At 46.8% G+C, this 18,431-nt stretch overlaps 1 protein-coding gene across 1 annotated transcript in view; it reads right to left on the bottom strand.

Annotated features, from left to right (window-relative positions):
* The window catches only part of NFX1 (nuclear transcription factor, X-box binding 1), a 94,340-nt gene that overhangs the window by 9,363 nt on the left and 66,546 nt on the right, over window positions 1-18,431 (bottom strand). The window contains exons 10-20 of the mRNA XM_066579225.1: window positions 18,232-18,329; window positions 14,942-14,972; window positions 12,892-12,974; window positions 10,463-10,571; window positions 8,652-8,771; window positions 6,709-6,788; window positions 4,726-4,956; window positions 3,568-3,641; window positions 2,623-2,724; window positions 1,181-1,222; window positions 53-148 (exon numbers count right to left, since the gene is read on the bottom strand). Of these exons, the coding sequence (XP_066435322.1) occupies window positions 53-148; window positions 1,181-1,222; window positions 2,623-2,724; window positions 3,568-3,641; window positions 4,726-4,956; window positions 6,709-6,788; window positions 8,652-8,771; window positions 10,463-10,571; window positions 12,892-12,974; window positions 14,942-14,972; window positions 18,232-18,329 (1,066 nt within the window). The remainder of the gene's footprint in view (window positions 1-52; window positions 149-1,180; window positions 1,223-2,622; window positions 2,725-3,567; window positions 3,642-4,725; window positions 4,957-6,708; window positions 6,789-8,651; window positions 8,772-10,462; window positions 10,572-12,891; window positions 12,975-14,941; window positions 14,973-18,231; window positions 18,330-18,431) is intronic.

Raw genomic sequence — 18,431 nt, 5'->3', positions numbered from 1 at the left:
CCAAATATTCCAGCTTTTCCTGCAATGGAAGGAGTGTGAAGGAAGCACAAACCTCGCATCATCCTTCAAGCTGTCGCTGAACTTGAATCCAGAACGAGTATTAAAAGGATCTGAATTCTCGGTAATGTTCAGAGCCTCCGCCAGCCGTCTGTGAAAGATGGACCAGATCAGCAATCAACAACTGAAAGCACAGAGCTACAACTTGCTGTAATCATCTGTCAGCGCCATGTGACGCACATTGTACTATTCCCCCATCTGCGCCTTTCCTACAATGTCCTATCCACATCTGCCTCAAACCTAAGACTTACCTCCACACGCAGGTGAACCTACATGCCATCAATACATGGCATTTCATCAGCGCCCTACAACTTGTGCCGCCTCTCTCCTCTTGTTCACACGCTGCAGATTTTCTACAGATTTTCAGTAGCAGAAACCTGCAAACAGCAAATCTGTACTAACTGGTGCGGCTCGGCCACGGACTTGAAGGAGGGAAATCAGTAGCAAAAATCTGCAGCATAAAACTGTGGATTTAAAATCTGCAACGCAGGTCAGCGTACGCCGTGTCTCTACAGCGTGTGGATGGGTAGTGGTCACATGCCCACAGCATAGTGCTGTTAGGGGATGTGATGGAGCCGGGTGAGGCATTTCTTATACTTACCCACTATCTGGATCCAGTGGTGTCCACCTTTGTAGATCCGGCTTGCACTGAGAATCTGACTTTTTCGCAGTGTGGTGCACGGTCTCCCATACAAGTTATCTGACTTTGCACAGTAGATATTATATTAGTTGGGGAATCACCATTAACCCAAGTCCCAAACAGGGATAAATGAGGCATCTATAGAACGAGGACCACCAAACAAACAGTCATTTTCCTCAGCTCTTGTGAGATGGTAAAGGAAGAACAATGGGGCTGCATGCAGTCACAACTTGTAGGTTTTGAGTGAGGTTGTTCTCTAAAAGTCTGTGGTCCGCCATCTGTCTTTGAGAGGGTTCACTGAACTTTTGTTTTTGGTTTCTCAGTAGTAATTATTTTGCTTGCTCTGACTGTCCAATATGTTAATGCTATCATTACCAATGACGTTCAAGCAGCAGAGGATCTAGAATTCTTTACCCTACAAAACATGACATAACCCCCTTTAAGCCCTCTAATCCCACCAGATACAAGCGTGTGCCCGCTTACCTGTTCCTCTCCAAAGCCAAGCATTCTTCATCACACTGCAGTCTGTAATCAAAGCCAAACAAAAGCAGGTCAGCAGGGCGCTCGCCGCAGAAGGGGCCAGATAGCCAACACTTCCTCCACCGCTCCTAGTAATTAACTCGCCTACTTGTTCTGACCTTTCACAATTAGCCTTAAAGTGTTCTTGCTGAATACCTTCTACTGGATCGTTGTGACAATCAAATACAATTAGTACGCTTGGCTTTGAAAATGAAATTAAACTGGCAGCCGCCCACACGCATTGTCTAAAGAGAACTTGGGCAAATGTGACGCGGGAACTGGAAGAGAAAGCCTGTGGCACTCGCAAGGATAATCACCCTCAACGGGCATCTTGTAAACAGCGTGGCCATTGCTGACATACAGCATTATACTCTAAACATGTATTCTACAGGGCAAAATCTGATGAATGACGGTTCCACATCTGCGTTGGAGGTTGTGTACCAGATTCGGCTGAAAATACTGGAAGAAAGTGCTCCATGCAGTGCCGCTTCTTCCATCCGAAAGCCGGGCAACTAGGTGTGCAAATCCCCATTATGGTCTATGGGGTCCGTCCAGAGACAGCCGTTCAGCCGCAGGGATTCCCTTTTCCTGCTCCACCCAAAGTTTGACCACCTCTGTTAACATTACTACTTTCTACAACTTTGTGAGTGATTTATACATTTGGGGCACGCATTATGGCGGGCCAAAATTTGGAAAATTCTTGGTGCAAACACAATAATAAAGGTCAGCCAATGTATTGATTTCTTTAGACTGCGGCTGTAGTACAACTACAAGACGTCTTCATGTAGCCTCACAGTAGAGCTCAGACAACTGGAGTGCCTCTAGAAATCCCTCGGTGCTCTGCAACACAACATCACCAACATTTAGGAGTCTCCTATCAAATCTAATGTCAGGGCTGTAGGTAGAGTTTGTGCTGCAGTTGGCACTTTTAGCACCTGTGCCCCTTATTGGCGATTATGGCTAAAGCTGCTCACACATTTTATTTACTTGACGGCATCCTATCGATCCCCCTCTACTCCCCCATACACATGCATGCGGAGCTCAGCAGAGCCCACCCTCTGTCTGCTTACATGCTATGGTCCTTATTAATCACTATGTCTGTGGGGGCTTTGTGGATGGGTAAGTGTATGGCAGAGCTGAAGGAGGGAGCCCCAGTCAATCGCTCCTTTTACCCCACCAACAACAGTGGCCCTGCACAGCAAGCATACAACCAAAGACTGAGATGTTCATCTCCTCTCTCCCCACTAGAGGGCTACACTGGGTAAAAGACCAGACCTCATGGCTGACAAGGACCATAATACAAGCCCTGAGCAGTGGACACTACAGTGTAGCAGCAAGTATGGGACTCCAGAATAAGTAGTAATCCATGAAGATTTTATTAAAACAAGGAGGCCGTACACACTTACCTGGTCTGCTTCAGCTCTTTTTTGGTGACAAGTTTTCCAATATCCACAGAATCGCCGAGTTGCATTTCGGTCAGCTTGGCAGCCATAGATATAGCAGCTATTCTAGAAACAACAAGCCCAAATATTGGCATTATTAAATTACCAATTCCAAAGCATTTGTAGCACGGCTGACGACACAAACGGCAATCAAGGAGAAATAATACTGCCGTCAGAATTCTTAGAACTAAACAACCAGAACTAAGAGAAATGAATGAGGACGTGGATGTCTAGTATGCTCAGAGGTCAAAGACACTCCGGCAGGGTATTCTCTTTGATGGTTTCCTCCATATGTCTACACTGCTACAAAGGAAAGTCAAAAGCCTTTAAGGGGTTTCTGGGACTGTATTTTTCTATTGATGACTGATGGGTCATCAATAGATGATCGGCAGGGACCCACCGCTATGATCCCTGCCGATTCCTGGGGCTGCATCAATGCAATCTGCGTAGAAAGCAGAAAGCGTTAACCATAGCGCAGCAGCTTGGGGGCGGATATGGCAGCGCAACTCCCATTGGATTCAACAGGAGTAGCGTTGCAGTAGCAACCCAGGCGGCTGTGCTACAGCCAGCACTTTCTGCTTCCCGCAATGACCATGGCTCAGGAATCAGCTGATCAGAGGGGATCTGAGTGGCTGATCTCCGACGATCACCTATTGATGACTCATCGGTCGTGTTTTTTTTTTGAAGTCCCAAAGTACCCCTCTAACATTTCATACTTGTATTCTGTAATGAACTACTGAATTCTTTTGGACTACACTGGATATCCCATTCACATGAGCCCGATGATGTATGCAATGACTAGATTGTACTTCAGTGGGCACGCCCAAGTGAGAGCATTTTTTTAAGAACAAATGTGCAATTATTATGTGACTCACTATTATAAGTAATGAAAAATTACCACATACTAACTTTTGATAGGCAGAGGACGCAGCTGAGCAAACCACGCTGTCTTTCCTTCGCCCACATTCACACTGGAGGTCTACCTAAAGAACACAAAAGACATCAGCACCACACAGATCCTCCATCCAGCTGTAGATGGGAGCAACACAATCGTCAAGTCACGTTACATTGTAGACTGGAAGAGAACGAAATAACCTTCCCCAAAAAGAAATGATTCAAATGCAATGAACACAGAACTTAGAAGCTCCAAGATAGAGTTAAAGCGGCTATGCCAAGAAGACATTGATCAAGGTCCTCTCCCCCGTTTGGGACCCCTTTTTATGGCCAGATCAGGTGGGCTTTGTACCATTCTTCCAATAACCAACCTATAATACATTTCGCCTGCAGCAGAAAAATCTGTCTGGCCGCGGTTCCCCTCTGTTGAATGAGTGGTCTGCCGGCGGTTGTGGGAACGAGACCTCAGGGAATCAGCGGTATGTCTACAGCCCACATTCTGAAAGAGGCTGTGTCCATAATTTGTGACTCCTGTATATTCCCTGTAGTATGCGGAGTGTACTGTATGTTTTGTACTTGAGAAAGTCGCGGTCATCGCGACGAAACGCATTGTACATGATTTATTTTATGTTACAGAATTAAAAGAAGCTACTAGTGCTAAACCCAAGATCCCACTGGTCTTCTCCTGTTGGAGCGCCGAGTGGATGCGTGAGGGCACACAAGGAAAATCGGGCTCAGGACCCCCCGACAGACCACCAGTAGGGAGGAACGTCTGATTGTCTGACAAGCACGAGAAGCTTCAACTGTTTTGTTGTCTGCCATCTTGAGACAGGTGGCGCCATCGTTACACCCCTGTGTATATCAGACATTTCCAGGTGCTGGGCTAAGGACATTTGGTCTTACGGCGCCCATTACATGTACTGCGTTTGACACCCACCTCACAGTGGTGTCGTGAACAACAAAACTGGACGTTAGGGATTGGAACCGGGTTGTCTTCAGTGACAAATCCAGGTTTAGTTTCATCGCCGACGACAGTGGGGTGATGATTTGGGGGGCCATTGCATATGACAGTCAGTCCCCCCCCCCCCCCCAATAGTGGTACGAGGGACAATGACAGCTCCTTGTAGGTGCCTGATTATTTTGACAATGACTGTATAATAAAAGTACAATTACCATTGAACTGCAAGCAGAAGGCGGGCACGGCTGAGAGGGGTGGCAAGTAGCCAAACATGGATGTCCACAGTCCGGTCTTGAAAGCGTGCAAGGCTGTTTACAATCTTCATCGATGAGGCACTCGCCTTTGTGGCAGATTCTTTTGCATTTGTGCATTGCACATTTTAAAAGCTGGTTGCATCGCAGGCCACATGAGATATCGGTAAGATGGCAGGGGATGTTGTTCCTAAGCTGCGGAAAGAAAAGAGGAGAGCTTTATGGTCCGAAAACTGCTCAGAGCATCATATGATGGGTCACATCATGTCTGCCAAAACTAGGGGCAAAAGAAAAGTTTATCTCACAAAGTTGTGGCTGAGCTAAGCAGCTGGCTGGGGGTCCAGCAAAACACTCCTAGGGGACAATAGCTGCACATAGGGGGCTCCATAGTACTTAGCCGCAGGGACTCTGCGTGCCTACAGATGCCACACATGACCTTCATTGAGATAGCATGCTGCAGAAAGTCTAAGGCCTAGTGCCCACGGCTGTGACGGGCTCTGCAAGCGGAATTCCGCAGCAGAGTCCGTCACGGCGCCCCCCGAAAGACCCCGGATCCACTGCCCGATGTCCCGTATTCCGTGGCGGCGCGCATGTGCAGCACAGCACGTGATGCGGCGGCCGTGTCATATGACGCAGGCATCGGTGGGTGGGGAAGCGTTTTCACGCTATCTTCCGCTGTGCTACAGTGGAAGATAGCGTAACGGATGGCTTCCATTGACTGCAACGGAAACCGTCCGTGCGTATGCCGGCGGCAAATAGAACATGCCGCGGGTGATTTCACGGGGTGGAATTCCGCACCGTTAGCATTGCGCTATTAGGTTCAATAGAACCTAATAGCTGCGGGGCAATGCCGTGGATTTCCGATGCGTGATACACGGCGGAAATCAGCCAGTGGGAATTAGGCCTTAATGAAACACCCCGATAGCGCGGCACACTTTGATATTACGTCTTGTTAAAGGGAATCTGTCACCATCTTTTTGCAGCCCTCACCAAGAGCTCTATGAAGTAGTGCCTGTTACACCGATCACAGTGACATGTCTGCTGTGTGCATCTGTGCAGGAGTTTCAGAAAAACTTGCGTTTTTTTTAGTATCAGCCAGACACAGAAGTAGTCCTGCATATTCATGAGCTGCAGACTGGCCACACCCACCCCGCCCTCCAGCCAATGACTGGCAACTCTCAATGCAGAGTAATGGACAGCCAGCAGCCAGTCAGTGGTCGGAGGGCAGGGGTGATCTGGGTGTAATTAGCCTGCAGCTCATGACTATCCAGGACTACCTTAAGTAGTCCTCTAGGTATGTGTTGCTGCTGACAGAATGCAAGTTTCTCCAAACGTCCTGCACAGATCTACAGCAGACATATCACTGTAATCAGTGTCACAGGTACTACATTATGGTACTCTCAGAGAGGAGTACAAAAACATGGTGACAGAGTCCCTTTAAGACCCATCTGCAGGAGCACACAGCACTGCCATGAGCAGGAGACCTTTAGTCTACATATAGGGCTGAGCACATGGCTTATAGGTCTACGATGGTAGGTCATGTCAGGCAAAGTAATGGGGCTCGACCACAGCCAGGACAAGGCGAGGCCAGCAGAATCTGGAATTTACATTGAAAATGATGTCTGACAAGTCTCCTTATTTCCTGGAAAACTTCTTAGCAAGTAAAAAAAAAAACCGTGCGGTCTGGGGCGACGGTGTATATAGTGTCAGCGGGCCGATGTCACCATGTGCTGACGGAGGAGGACTTCTGTAGCACATGGACAGGACAAGTACTGCGGGAGAGTCTTCCCTGCAAGCAAGGCGATTAGCCCATTCTTACTACTGTACTATCTACAGAACAGCCGTGAACGCCCAAACGGCGCTGCGCACATCTCTCCCATCTTCCCCGTCACCACAGCACTTCAACGTCCTAACCTGATACAACAAAGTTCCGCTAACCGTTCTTACCTCGTGTTTCCCCATACACCATTTCTGAGTGAGGTACGTACACGGGGGACATTTGTCCTCACTGTGACATGAATGAAAAACTGGGAAAAACAAAGAAAATACAATTACTGGCATTTAGGCAGACAATCTTATCGGCGCTTCTGGACGTAAATGTCAAAATGTAAGGAAAAATAACAAAACAGTTATCGCTGCCAACAGGCGCCGGCGCGATTCTGGGAAAGGTCATACATGGTGACAGTTCTATTTACAGAAAGTAGCAGGAAAACTACAAGGTTAATTCAGCCATTCACATGCATCTGCCTGCAGCTGGGTCCGCTCGCCAGGGGCAAACAAAAGCCCGGACAATATACGCTGTCTCCCCCTGCAGGTGGAGGAGGTGGGCCGGGAGCGGTGCACTGAGCTCCTGCTCCCTCTCCGCTATTTGCAATGGGAGGGTCAAGAACTTAGCACCCCCCCCGCCCCTCTCATTGCAAGCAGTGTCGAGGGGCGGGAGCTCAGTGCACTGCTCCCGTCCTGTCCCACCTCCTCCCCATGCAGATATCGGCTGGGCGTGAAAACCCTGCCGATATATGGATGTCTGAATAAGCCCTGAGGGTGCCTTTACACTAGCGTTTTTTTAACACAATGGGACTTTCTAATGTTAAAAACGCATCAACAAAAAATCGTAAAGCACAAACTTGCGATTTTTCTGCAACGCGTTTTTAACATTAGATTGCCCATTGACAATCAATCACATAAAAAAAAACCCCAAAAAAAAACAAAACACTGCGATATCGCAGCGTTAAATAAAATGCAAGTGGAAAGGCACCCTTAATTATACAACATAATGACATGATAAATTTGTTCTGCGGGTCGGTTCAATTGCAACTTTATTTTTTTTAGGTTTTTACACTGCTTTTTTTTTTTTTACATTTTTTTTATGACCCTGTAGGGAGCTTGAACCATAAGAGCTTTGATCACTGCGACAATGCATTGCAGCATCACTCACAACAGCTATCACAGGGCATGTCAGGCCCAGACATCAGTGTATAGCATCTGGGTGCCATTGCAACCCATCAGCCCTCCGCGATTACATCATAGGGGGCTGATGATGTCGCAGGGGCGGCATGCTCCTCTTGTGAACCCTTTACATGCTGTGAGCTACATTGATCACAGCCTGTAAAGGGCTAATAGTGGGGATCAGTGTTCTCCTCTGGAGGCGAGCCATCTGTCCTATTGCATTAACTACCACCCTGCCAGAATGTAAACTTATGTCTTTTGTCGTTAAGGGGTTAAACCAAACGATCAGCGAACAAGCCTATGATGATTTTTACTCTTGCATAAAATGAATGATGAACGATAAGTGAACGAACTATCATTCAATCGTTGGCCATGATTACATTGAATTTGCCTGAAGGGAGTGCAGCTAAAATACTGTAAAAAACACAACACGAAGTAAATAAAATCCATGTAGCTGTACGGTTAACCCCCCGCCCCCCCCCTCTGCACCTTCCTGGACTCGTCTTATATGTAAGCGCACACACTAACACATTTTGAAAAGTGAAACCAGAAATTAGCAATTTTCCTTCCACCGTTGTCAAGGAGCCGTAAACTCCCAGCGGTTAATTACAGGGCTGGACAATTTGCAACGTTCCCCACAACTGCATACATCAAGATGATAATTGCAGCCATCACAGATCCCACTATATGTTCGCCATATCTTTATGACAACCACAATTAATAACCTCACAAAGCATATTGCAGAAAAGGAAACGAGTCGTAATGCTGGGCACGGGGCTGTCCGCCATGGAGGCTGAACCTCCGGAGGCATCGGTGATCTACTGCAAGAGGAGGTTAGAAGAGGGGAGGAATGCAACATAATGTCTTTGGGTATCAAGTTAAATGCAATTCCTGATGATCCCAACAAGGAGTCAAAATGTAAGATGTTATATTGGGCAGCCTACCTGGATGGTCACACTCGTGCCGTCTTGTGCAAGAGTTTTTACACTCTGGAGGCCTGGTGCCACAGGGTACCGGAGGGTAGATGATAGACTCCCCACAATAGCAAGTGAGCTCGTCAAAACCTATCAAGAAAGAAAGAGGAGGACTGTTAGACTGCGGCTACGTGGCGAGTGTGGCGATACATGGTAAAAGTTGCTGCAACCATGACCTAATGATCAGGAGAAATCCAGCAGGTCAGGATTTCCATCGATTGTCGGTCGCGGCTAATATTTTCTGCACTCCAGCGCCTGCTGCATTCTTGATAAGTGGTCAAAACGGCATTATTCCGTAAGATAATACATGACCGGGCTTCTCATCTGCGCTTGTACTATTGCTGCATGGAAAGTTACTTCTGGTAAGAAGCATGCTTTAATCCTTACCAATCCAATTTGTATCCTGGTTTTCCTAGGGGGCTTAGTCTTTTTCTGCCGTTATACAACGGCGCTATCTGCTGGCTAAAGCCAGTACTGCATGAGGTGATACGTTGGATAGGCTCCGACAGCAGAGAGGCTGGCAATATACAGTAAGAGAACCCCGAGGGATGTCTTCCAACATCGGAGCTGTACAGCCCTAAATCATAATGTCTTCAGAGGTCAGACAGTGGATTGGAAGGGGTTAAATTAGACTAATGTTGTGGCCATTGCCACTCCAAAGCACATAGCAACAGCAGGCTCCATGACGTTTCTTCATGCCACAAAAGCCACATCCTCCTCCATCACTGTTCACTGTTTATCCCCGGTTGTCTTCCAACACAGTCAAGAGGAAGGACTCCTCTCCACAACGCAGAAGTGATGCAGTACAACTGACAGATGGAAAGAACGCAACGCAATTCAAAGATCTAATTCTTCACAAAACTTTACTAGGCCAACAAGTTTCAGGACAGATTCCGCTCTTCTTCACAACCAGTTTCAAACCAAATTACATCCAGTATTGTACATTCATTGCAGATTCATCTACAAAGTATTAACAAGTATCTAATGGTATTTAACACACAAAATGTAAGGTCCTATATCTGGGCAAGAAAAATGAAGAAAGCACATACAGAATGGGAGGAATTGGGCTAAGCAGCAGCACATGTGCTAAAGACTTGGGTATACTAATAGATCATGGACTGAACATGAGCCAACAATGTGATGCAGCAGCCAAAAAGGCAAACACAATTCTGGGATGTATTAAGAGAAGCATAGAGTCTAGATCATGTGAGGTCATTATCCCCCTCTACTCTTCCTTAGTCAGACCTCATCTGGAATACTGGGTCCAGTGATAAAAATAGTGATCCTTTAAACACTGAAGGCAGATGGAAGCCCTTCAGTTTCCTTCTCTCCGTCACTGGTTTTAATACAAAAAAACAACAAAAACGAAAAGGTACTTTCCATTTGCTTTTTATTTTCTGACAGTCACTGAAAGTGAATTGAACGGAGTCAAACTGCACCCAAACAGAGCAAAAAAAAATGTATTTCTCTCAATGGGTCCAGTATGCTTCAGCTTTTCTATTAAAAAACACAAAAACACTAAGCCTGAGGGCCAGACGCGGATGTGTAACCACCCGCAGAGCTCGTTTTGCGTTATTATACTATTCATAAGGAAATGCAATACATTTTGCCAAGAATACGAATAGTTCAGCCCTTAGAATACCCAAGACATTTGGTTTTTAGCCTCTGCACACAATTACAGCCCTAAAGGTTGTCACTTTTCATGAATACATTCTGTCGATCTTAATGCAAGCATGGAAGCAGCCGAAGCAGAACATCACTGTGACCCCCACTCAACTTACTTGTCTGCCAACAGTTCTGACAGTTCCCACGATGGCACGGGTGATCACATCTGTGAAGGCCGCAGTTCAGTTTATGACCACAGATTAAGGAGCACTTATGTTCTTTGTCCTGAGCAGAGACATAGTAGACAACAGAAGAGCAGTCAGAGTATATGGTCACTCCTATTGTTACAGAATGAAACGGTCCCAACGACTCTACAGCAACACCAAATCATGCTATCGCTGAACCGCTGAAGACCCTTACTCCATAAACACGGAGCAGCCATCCTGCTCCATGCGGTGTTTGTGGTGCCATCACTACATGCCACCAGCCACCCCAGTGCCAAGCACAAATAAAGGCTGGGAGAAAGAACCATCAAATCCACCCTTACTGAAAATTAATAACTTTAATTTGAAAGTTTCTTAAAGAGGTTTTGCATGAAGAATACTACGAATGCCGTACCCTTAGTTGATCGACTGGGATTCTCATTGAAATCAAAGCGGGCTGCGCCTGCAGTTACCAGCACCGGCCACTACACAGAAGTCGGCGCAGAGACTTCTGCTGCTTCCGCTCTGACCTCTGCGTATTTGCGGCGCTGACAGCATGCACCCACTCAGCTGATCGGTCAGGGTCCTGAGTGACGGACCCCAGCCAATTAACTATTGATGACCTGTCCTGAGGATACATCATCACTAGTACTCTCCCTGGGAAACCCTTTTAACTCCTCAAGCCTAAAGTATACAGTGGAATCGAATTTTGAGCAAATGTTCTAGATAATAAGCAGCGCTGCCATGTTTAACCCCTTGGCGACGCGTTTTTTTTTTCCCTCTCATTTTTAGTTTTTGCTGTCTGCTTAGAAAACTTGAACTTACAGTATATTGTGAGATCAAACACTCACAATACTTTTAGAACCCGTGAACACCGGCCGATCGGGGGATAGAACGGCTGCTTTCAGAAATCACAGCGGCATTTAAAGAGAGAGTTAAAAGCCGTGATGCACATGAAGACGGATCGTGGCTATTGTGGCAGAATGCCAGCTGTTAAAGATGGCTTACACCAGTCATGTATGTGGCGGGATCAGCTCCCAATCCCACCACACAAGCCCCGTGCACCCAGGACGTACATACATGTTACTAACACTACTCTCTTATTGGCTCCAACAGTCATGTGACTGGACCTTGCAGGACTTAGATCATTCATCCAGTAACCCCGTTTTCCTTGCACGGCTCTGGAACAGACTATGATCTTTTTTCACTTATCTGTAGTCACCAATCCTTCTTACATCATCAGGTTTTGTTTAAAAAAAGCAAAAACGTGGACTTAGATTGTCCTTTTTCCAAGCCCTTCAAATTTTACAACCAAAACCATGCAACGTCCTATATATCCCCCGTCAACTCCATCTACTGCTCCTTAAAAACCCTCTATTGTCCTCCCAACCACACAGGTATGTCTACTAATAATATGGAATTTAGAGGTTTTGCCCAAAATTTACTGCATTTCGTGAGGTTTTCTGAAGACCCCAAGAAATTTGTTTTGTTGTGTAGCTTCTCGGTACTGCTAGGAGTTCGAGATCTCTTCAGTGAGGCCCCATTTGTTTGAGAAGTTGTCGCTAGGGCTTGGAGAGACCGGCGCTAGGGCTTGGAGAGACCGGCGCTAGGGCTTGGAGAGACCGGCGCTAGGGCTTGGAGAGACCGGCGCTAGGGCTTGGAGAGACCGGCGCTAGGGCTTGGAGAGACCGGCGCTAGGGCTTGGAGAGACCGGCGCTAGGGCTTGGAGAGACCGGCGCTAGGGCTTGGAGAGACCGGCGCTAGGGCTTGGAGAGACCGGCGCTATCTTTTTGCATCCTTCTGAGGGCGGCATAATGTATTAACAGTCACTGCAATTATATGTCTGCTGTGTAGATCTGTGCAGTAGTTTTGGAGAATCTTACATTTTATCAGTAGCAGCAAATACATAGAGGGCTACCCAAAGTAGTCCTGGATATTTATGACCTACAGGCTAGCCACACCCACCCCACCCTCCAGCCAATGATTGACAGCTCTCTGTCTATACACAGTAATAGGCAGAAAGCTGCCAATCATTGGCTGGTGGGTGTGGCTAGCCTGTAGGTCATGAATATCCAGGACTACTTTAAGTAGTCTTTAAATGCATTTGCTTATACTGATAAAACGTAAGTTTCTCCAAAACTACTGCAGAGAGGACATACCACTGTAATCAGTGTGACAGTCACTACATTATGCTGCGCTCAGAAGGGTGCAAAAAGATGGTGGCAGTCTCCTTAAGCAAGATTAGTTGACATACATAATGCCGACAGAAGTCACCGATTCCTCAGATGACGAGTAATCTTCACTGTACTAGTGAAGCAGATCCGTAGAAGTGTCACATCATTCCAATACATCAGAAAGCAACATCTAGTAGGTGTTGTATCCCATGAAACACATCGACTCACCACACAGCAGATTTCACTGCATTTGTGTCGCCCACACTGACGTTTCTTGTTACAACGCTTGTCACAAATGAATGTGAGATCTTCTAGAGTTGGAGAAGCAGAAGGAAGACAAAAACAGAATAAACCTAAGTTTTGGATCATTCGATGGTAAATCAAGGCTCCTCGCAGGAAACTTGTTCCAGCTGATAACAGGGAAGCGTATTAGAAAGCTAAAGAAGAACATTAATAACTTTGAACTTAGTTTGCGAGGATGCCTGAAAGGATCCAGAAAGGAGTTCTCCCTCCGGCTGATCTCCCGTGAGCCATCTGTCCCCCCGGCAAGCGACTCCTGTTCAACATCAGACAACGCCCAACCGCTTATCATCCCAGATCAATCCCAACAAATGTCTGTAGGGTCAGGAAATGCCAGCGCTGGAAGTGATTGAGGGCTCATGTCTACGGGTGGGTTTGAATTCCAGGATCCGCGTGGTGTACCCGCGCGGATGATCCCGAGTTCAAGCCACCCATAACTATTCATGGGCTCCTGCAGCTTAATTAAAGCATGCAGGTTTGTTTTCCGGACTGGGAGGTGCAGAAAACAAATCACAGGATGCTCTATTTCGCCGCGGGTCCCGCAGTGATGGCTTCAATTGAAGTCAATGGAATCTGTCTGATCTGCGGCACACCGGGAACTGTCACATTTAAAAAATATCTCCACTGCGCACGAGCGGGGAGCGTGCCGTCCGGCAGGCCCACCCACAGGCGCGGAGGAGACGCTGGACGACCCGCACACATCTGGACTAGTAAGTAATGTCCTCCTGCCGCGGGCAGGGTGGGATCCCGCAGAGGCGCTCCCGCCCACGGAACCCGATCCACCCATGGACATGAGGTCTATCCGTCTGCTAGCCAAGTCTCAGCTATTCCTATTATCTATCCTCACATTTCAAGAGCATAACGTTTGAACTTTTCAGTCGACGGCCATGTGAGAGCCAGTCTTTGGCCGGATGACTTCTATTTTTTAGTGGTACCATGTAATGTATTGAGAACCTTTTTACACATTTTTTAAGTGTTGTGAAATAAAAAAAAAGTAATTTTGGGGCAATTTTTTCTTCTACTGTGTTTATGGTGCAGTAAAAAGGACGCGTTCACTTTGTTCTACGAGTCAGTATGATTACGGCAATGCCACATTCATACATACCTCCACCTGCTGATCACAATATACTGCAATGATTCAGTACTGCTTAATTTGGGGGGGGTGCATCACTGGGCTGAAGACTGTCATGGACCAGATCTCCCAGCTGATGGTTGACATGCCACCGTCAGCACTAACTGTGCATAGGAGTGGGTATATGGTCACAACTGGAACTAGCGCCAACTGCATTCATTTATGGCAGGTGTCAGCTGTTTGAAACTCCCGAGCAAGCTTCATAATCAGCGTACAACTCTGTGACCTATATGTACGTCACAGGTGGTTAAAGGGTTAACAAGGTGTTATCTGAGTTCTACCATTTCTGCACAACCAGAGCTGCTTGGTCCTCGGCGCCCGTGTACACGCTGCAGTCCTGGCCAGTTAGCAGGATGTCACCGGCAATGCAGTTAATAATAGAGCTTAGAGATCAAGTGCTAAGCTCAGTTATTGGCTGCAGAGACTGCGACATTCTGTAAACTGTAAAAAAACAAAACAAAAAGAAAGGCTTGTTTGCTTCCATCCCATCAGGTTTCTACTTTTATGCATGGAAAAATAACGCTACAGACCGCTCAATTTTTCCATCCCCCACCCAAAAAAAATTAAAACTTCACGGAACGGAAGCCTGTTTGTTTCTGTTTTTTGAAACCCAATTAAATGGTGGAAAAAAATACAAAAAACAAAAATGGATCAGTTTTATTCCAGTTTCTCTCCTTCAAAAATGGAGCAGAGAGACGAAAACCCTGAAGTGACCCCAACCCAAGTGTAAGAGCAGCCAACCTGAGTGAACAGCCACTATAACATAACCTTGTCCCAGGGTGCTTCTAGAATACGTTACAGTCTCACATTCTGATGTAGCGAAAGCTTCCAATCTCCGGTCCTTACCTTCACTTTGTATCAGCGCACAGGGAACTTCCTGTGGAAGAAATGAAGCCAGAATCATCAACTCCATCTCTAATTATTGTCCTTTATTTCAAAAACATTAACAGATGAAATTACTGTAAACTGACCAACAAACATTTAACCCCCTCAGCAGTTTAGGACGAGATCTGTTCTTTTTGCAGGAGAAGAACATTACAATTTTGGATGAAGAGCTGGTTACCCTGTAAACGGCTGTGACTCCAGTTCTATCAGCGCTACCCCTAAAGCGTTGTGGGCATTTACAGAAGCGGAGCTCCAGCCATTGGCAGAGAAGGTCTGTGATCCTCCTCTATATATCCCTGTCCTAGGGGAGCGGTAACGTGAAGGTTTGTTCTTGCCATCACCCCCCCTGACTATTACATGTGGAGCTTTGCTCAGAAAAGGACTGAAATGAAAAGGACTTGCTCACTGAAGCCGGTTTCACGCAGCTGAGAAAACTGCAAGGTGCACAAATCTCAAACAAATAGGAACCCCATTCAAATAATGGGGTCCTACGCATGAATGGGGTCATACACATAAGCGATGCGTCATACACATGAATGGGGTCATACACATGAGCGATGCGTCATACACATGAATGGGGTCATACACATGAGCGATGCGTCATACACATGAATGGGGTCATACACATGAGCGATGCGTCATACACATGAATGGGGTCATACACATGAGCGATGCGTCATACACATGAATGGGGTCATACACATGAGCGATGCGTCATACACATGAACGGGGTCATACACATGAACGGGGTCATACACATGAACGGGGTCATACACATGAACGGGGTCATACACATGAACGGGGTCATACACATGAGCGGGGTCATACACATGAGCGGGGTCATACACATGAGCGATGCGTCATACACATGAGCGATGCGTCATACACATGAGCGATGCGTCATACACATGAGCGATGCGTCATACACATGAGCGATGCGTCATACACATGAGCGATGCGTCATACACATGAGCGATGCGTCATACACATGAGCGATGCGTCATACACATGAGCGATGCGTCATACACATGAGCGATGCGTCATACACATGAGCGATGCGTCATACACATGAGCGATGCGTCATACACATGAGCGATGCGTCATACACATGAGCGATGCGTCATACACATGAGCGATGCGTCATACACATGAGCGATGCGTCATACACATGAGCGATGCGTCATACACATGAGCGATGCGTCATACACATGAGCGATGCGTCATACACATGAGCGATGCGTCATACACATGAGCGATGCGTCATACACATGAGCGATGCGTCATACACATGAGCGATGCGTCATACACATGAGCGATGCGTCATACACATGAGCGATGCGTCATACACATGAGCGATGCGTCATACACATGAGCGATGCGTCATACACATGAGCGATGCGTCATACACATGAGCGATGCGTCATACACATGAGCGATGCGTCATACACATGAGCGATGCGTCATACACATGAGCGATGCGTCATACACATGAGCGATGCGTCATACACATGAGCGATGCGTCATACACATGAGCGATGCGTCATACACATGAGCGATGCGTCATACACATGAGCGATGCGTCATACACATGAGCGATGCGTCATACACATGAGCGATGCGTCATACACATGAGCGATGCGTCATACACATGAGCGATGCGTCATACACATGAGCGATGCGTCATACACATGAGCGATGCGTCATACACATGAGCGATGCGTCATACACATGAGCGATGCGTCATACACATGAGCGATGCGTCATACACATGAGCGATGCGTCATACACATGAGCGATGCGTCATACACATGAGCGATGCGTCATACACATGAATGGGGTCATACACATGAGCGTTGCGTCATACACATGAATGGGGTCATACACATGAGCGATGCGTCATACACATGAATGGAGTCATACACATGAGCGATGCGTCATACACATGAATGGGGTCATACACATGAATGGGGTCATACACATGAACGGGGTCATACACATGAGCGATGCGTCATACACATGAGCGATGCGTCATACACATGAGCGATGCGTCATACACATGAGCGATGCGTCATACACATGAGCGATGCGTCATACACATGAGCGATGCGTCATACACATGAGCGATGCGTCATACACATGAGCGATGCGTCATACACATGAGCGATGCGTCATACACATGAGCGATGCGTCATACACATGAGCGATGCGTCATACACATGAGCGATGCGTCATACACATGAGCGATGCGTCATACACATGAGCGATGCGTCATACACATGAATGGGGTCATACACATGAGCGATGCGTCATACACATGAGCGATGCGTCATACACATGAGCGATGCGTCATACACATGAGCGATGCGTCATACACATGAGCGATGCGTCATACACATGAATGGGGTCATACACATGAGCGATGCGTCATACACATGAGCGATGTTTTCTTGCATAGCACTGCAATGCTATATAGGAAACATGACAGCATGTTCTATCTTCCTGCGATATCACCCGCTGGCTGCAATGTGGCTGGAGGGCAGTAACGTGGGAACACAAAAGGGCAAACGATTTACTGGCTCTTAAATCTAAAGTTAATTAAGTCACTAAGGGGTTAAAATGACTTCTGCATCAAATAGATTTACATTAGACAAATTCAAAAGCTGCAAAAGAAGGGGAGGGTTAGCCTAATTTTAACGTGACTGGTGGTAAGGCTAAAGAGAGGCGCACTACCTACTATTTGCAGGGCAGCCGATAACATATTCTTCCCTGTGGGGGCCGGATCAAGGCTGGCGGGAATTTGAGTTTTCTTCATTAAAAATTACTGAAATGTAGTCTACAAATATATCTTCCTCATCTCCAGTTCTGATAACTAGCTGCAGAAATGTTGCCTCTGCAAGTTCTTTACTGCGCCCCCGGAAACGGCCATGTTTGACGTTTTCAGAATCAGATACAGAATAGCCAGGTACTTTGCCCGTCATTCTAACGTTCCTGCCATGGCTGCTATTAGCGCTGCTTCATCTATAAACGGCCGGTATGGACTACTGGTGGAAGAGTTAACCAGGCGGGTCCGGCACTTCCTTGGTTAATAGTCCTTCATTTGTAAGACATTTAATAGTCACACATGGCCAGCCATACAATGTGGTTGGATGGGAATTGGTTCCTACTGCTTATTACTAGGGCTTTTCCTAAATAGTTATGGCAAAATTAAAAAGGGCTGAAAGAGAAAGCGTAAAAGTCCACAAACCGAATACCTTTGTTTTAAAGCCACATCGGCAGGATATGCTGGATGTCCGAGAGCAAGGGCCGCATTCTCCTTCGTGACAGAGGTTCTCGCAGGTATGAATGAAGTCTGCCATGAAAGAGACAGCAGTTACTACAATAATGCATCCCAAAGCCCCACAAATACTCCAGGCACCAGATCTAATGGATCGCATACAGAATATGTGAAAAG

Source organism: Eleutherodactylus coqui, chromosome 9, assembly GCF_035609145.1.
Source record: "Eleutherodactylus coqui strain aEleCoq1 chromosome 9, aEleCoq1.hap1, whole genome shotgun sequence".
NCBI lineage: Eukaryota > Metazoa > Chordata > Amphibia > Anura > Eleutherodactylidae > Eleutherodactylus > Eleutherodactylus coqui.
The sequence above is the reverse complement of the archived record's forward strand: the minus strand, read 5'-3'. Positions and strand labels throughout refer to the sequence as shown.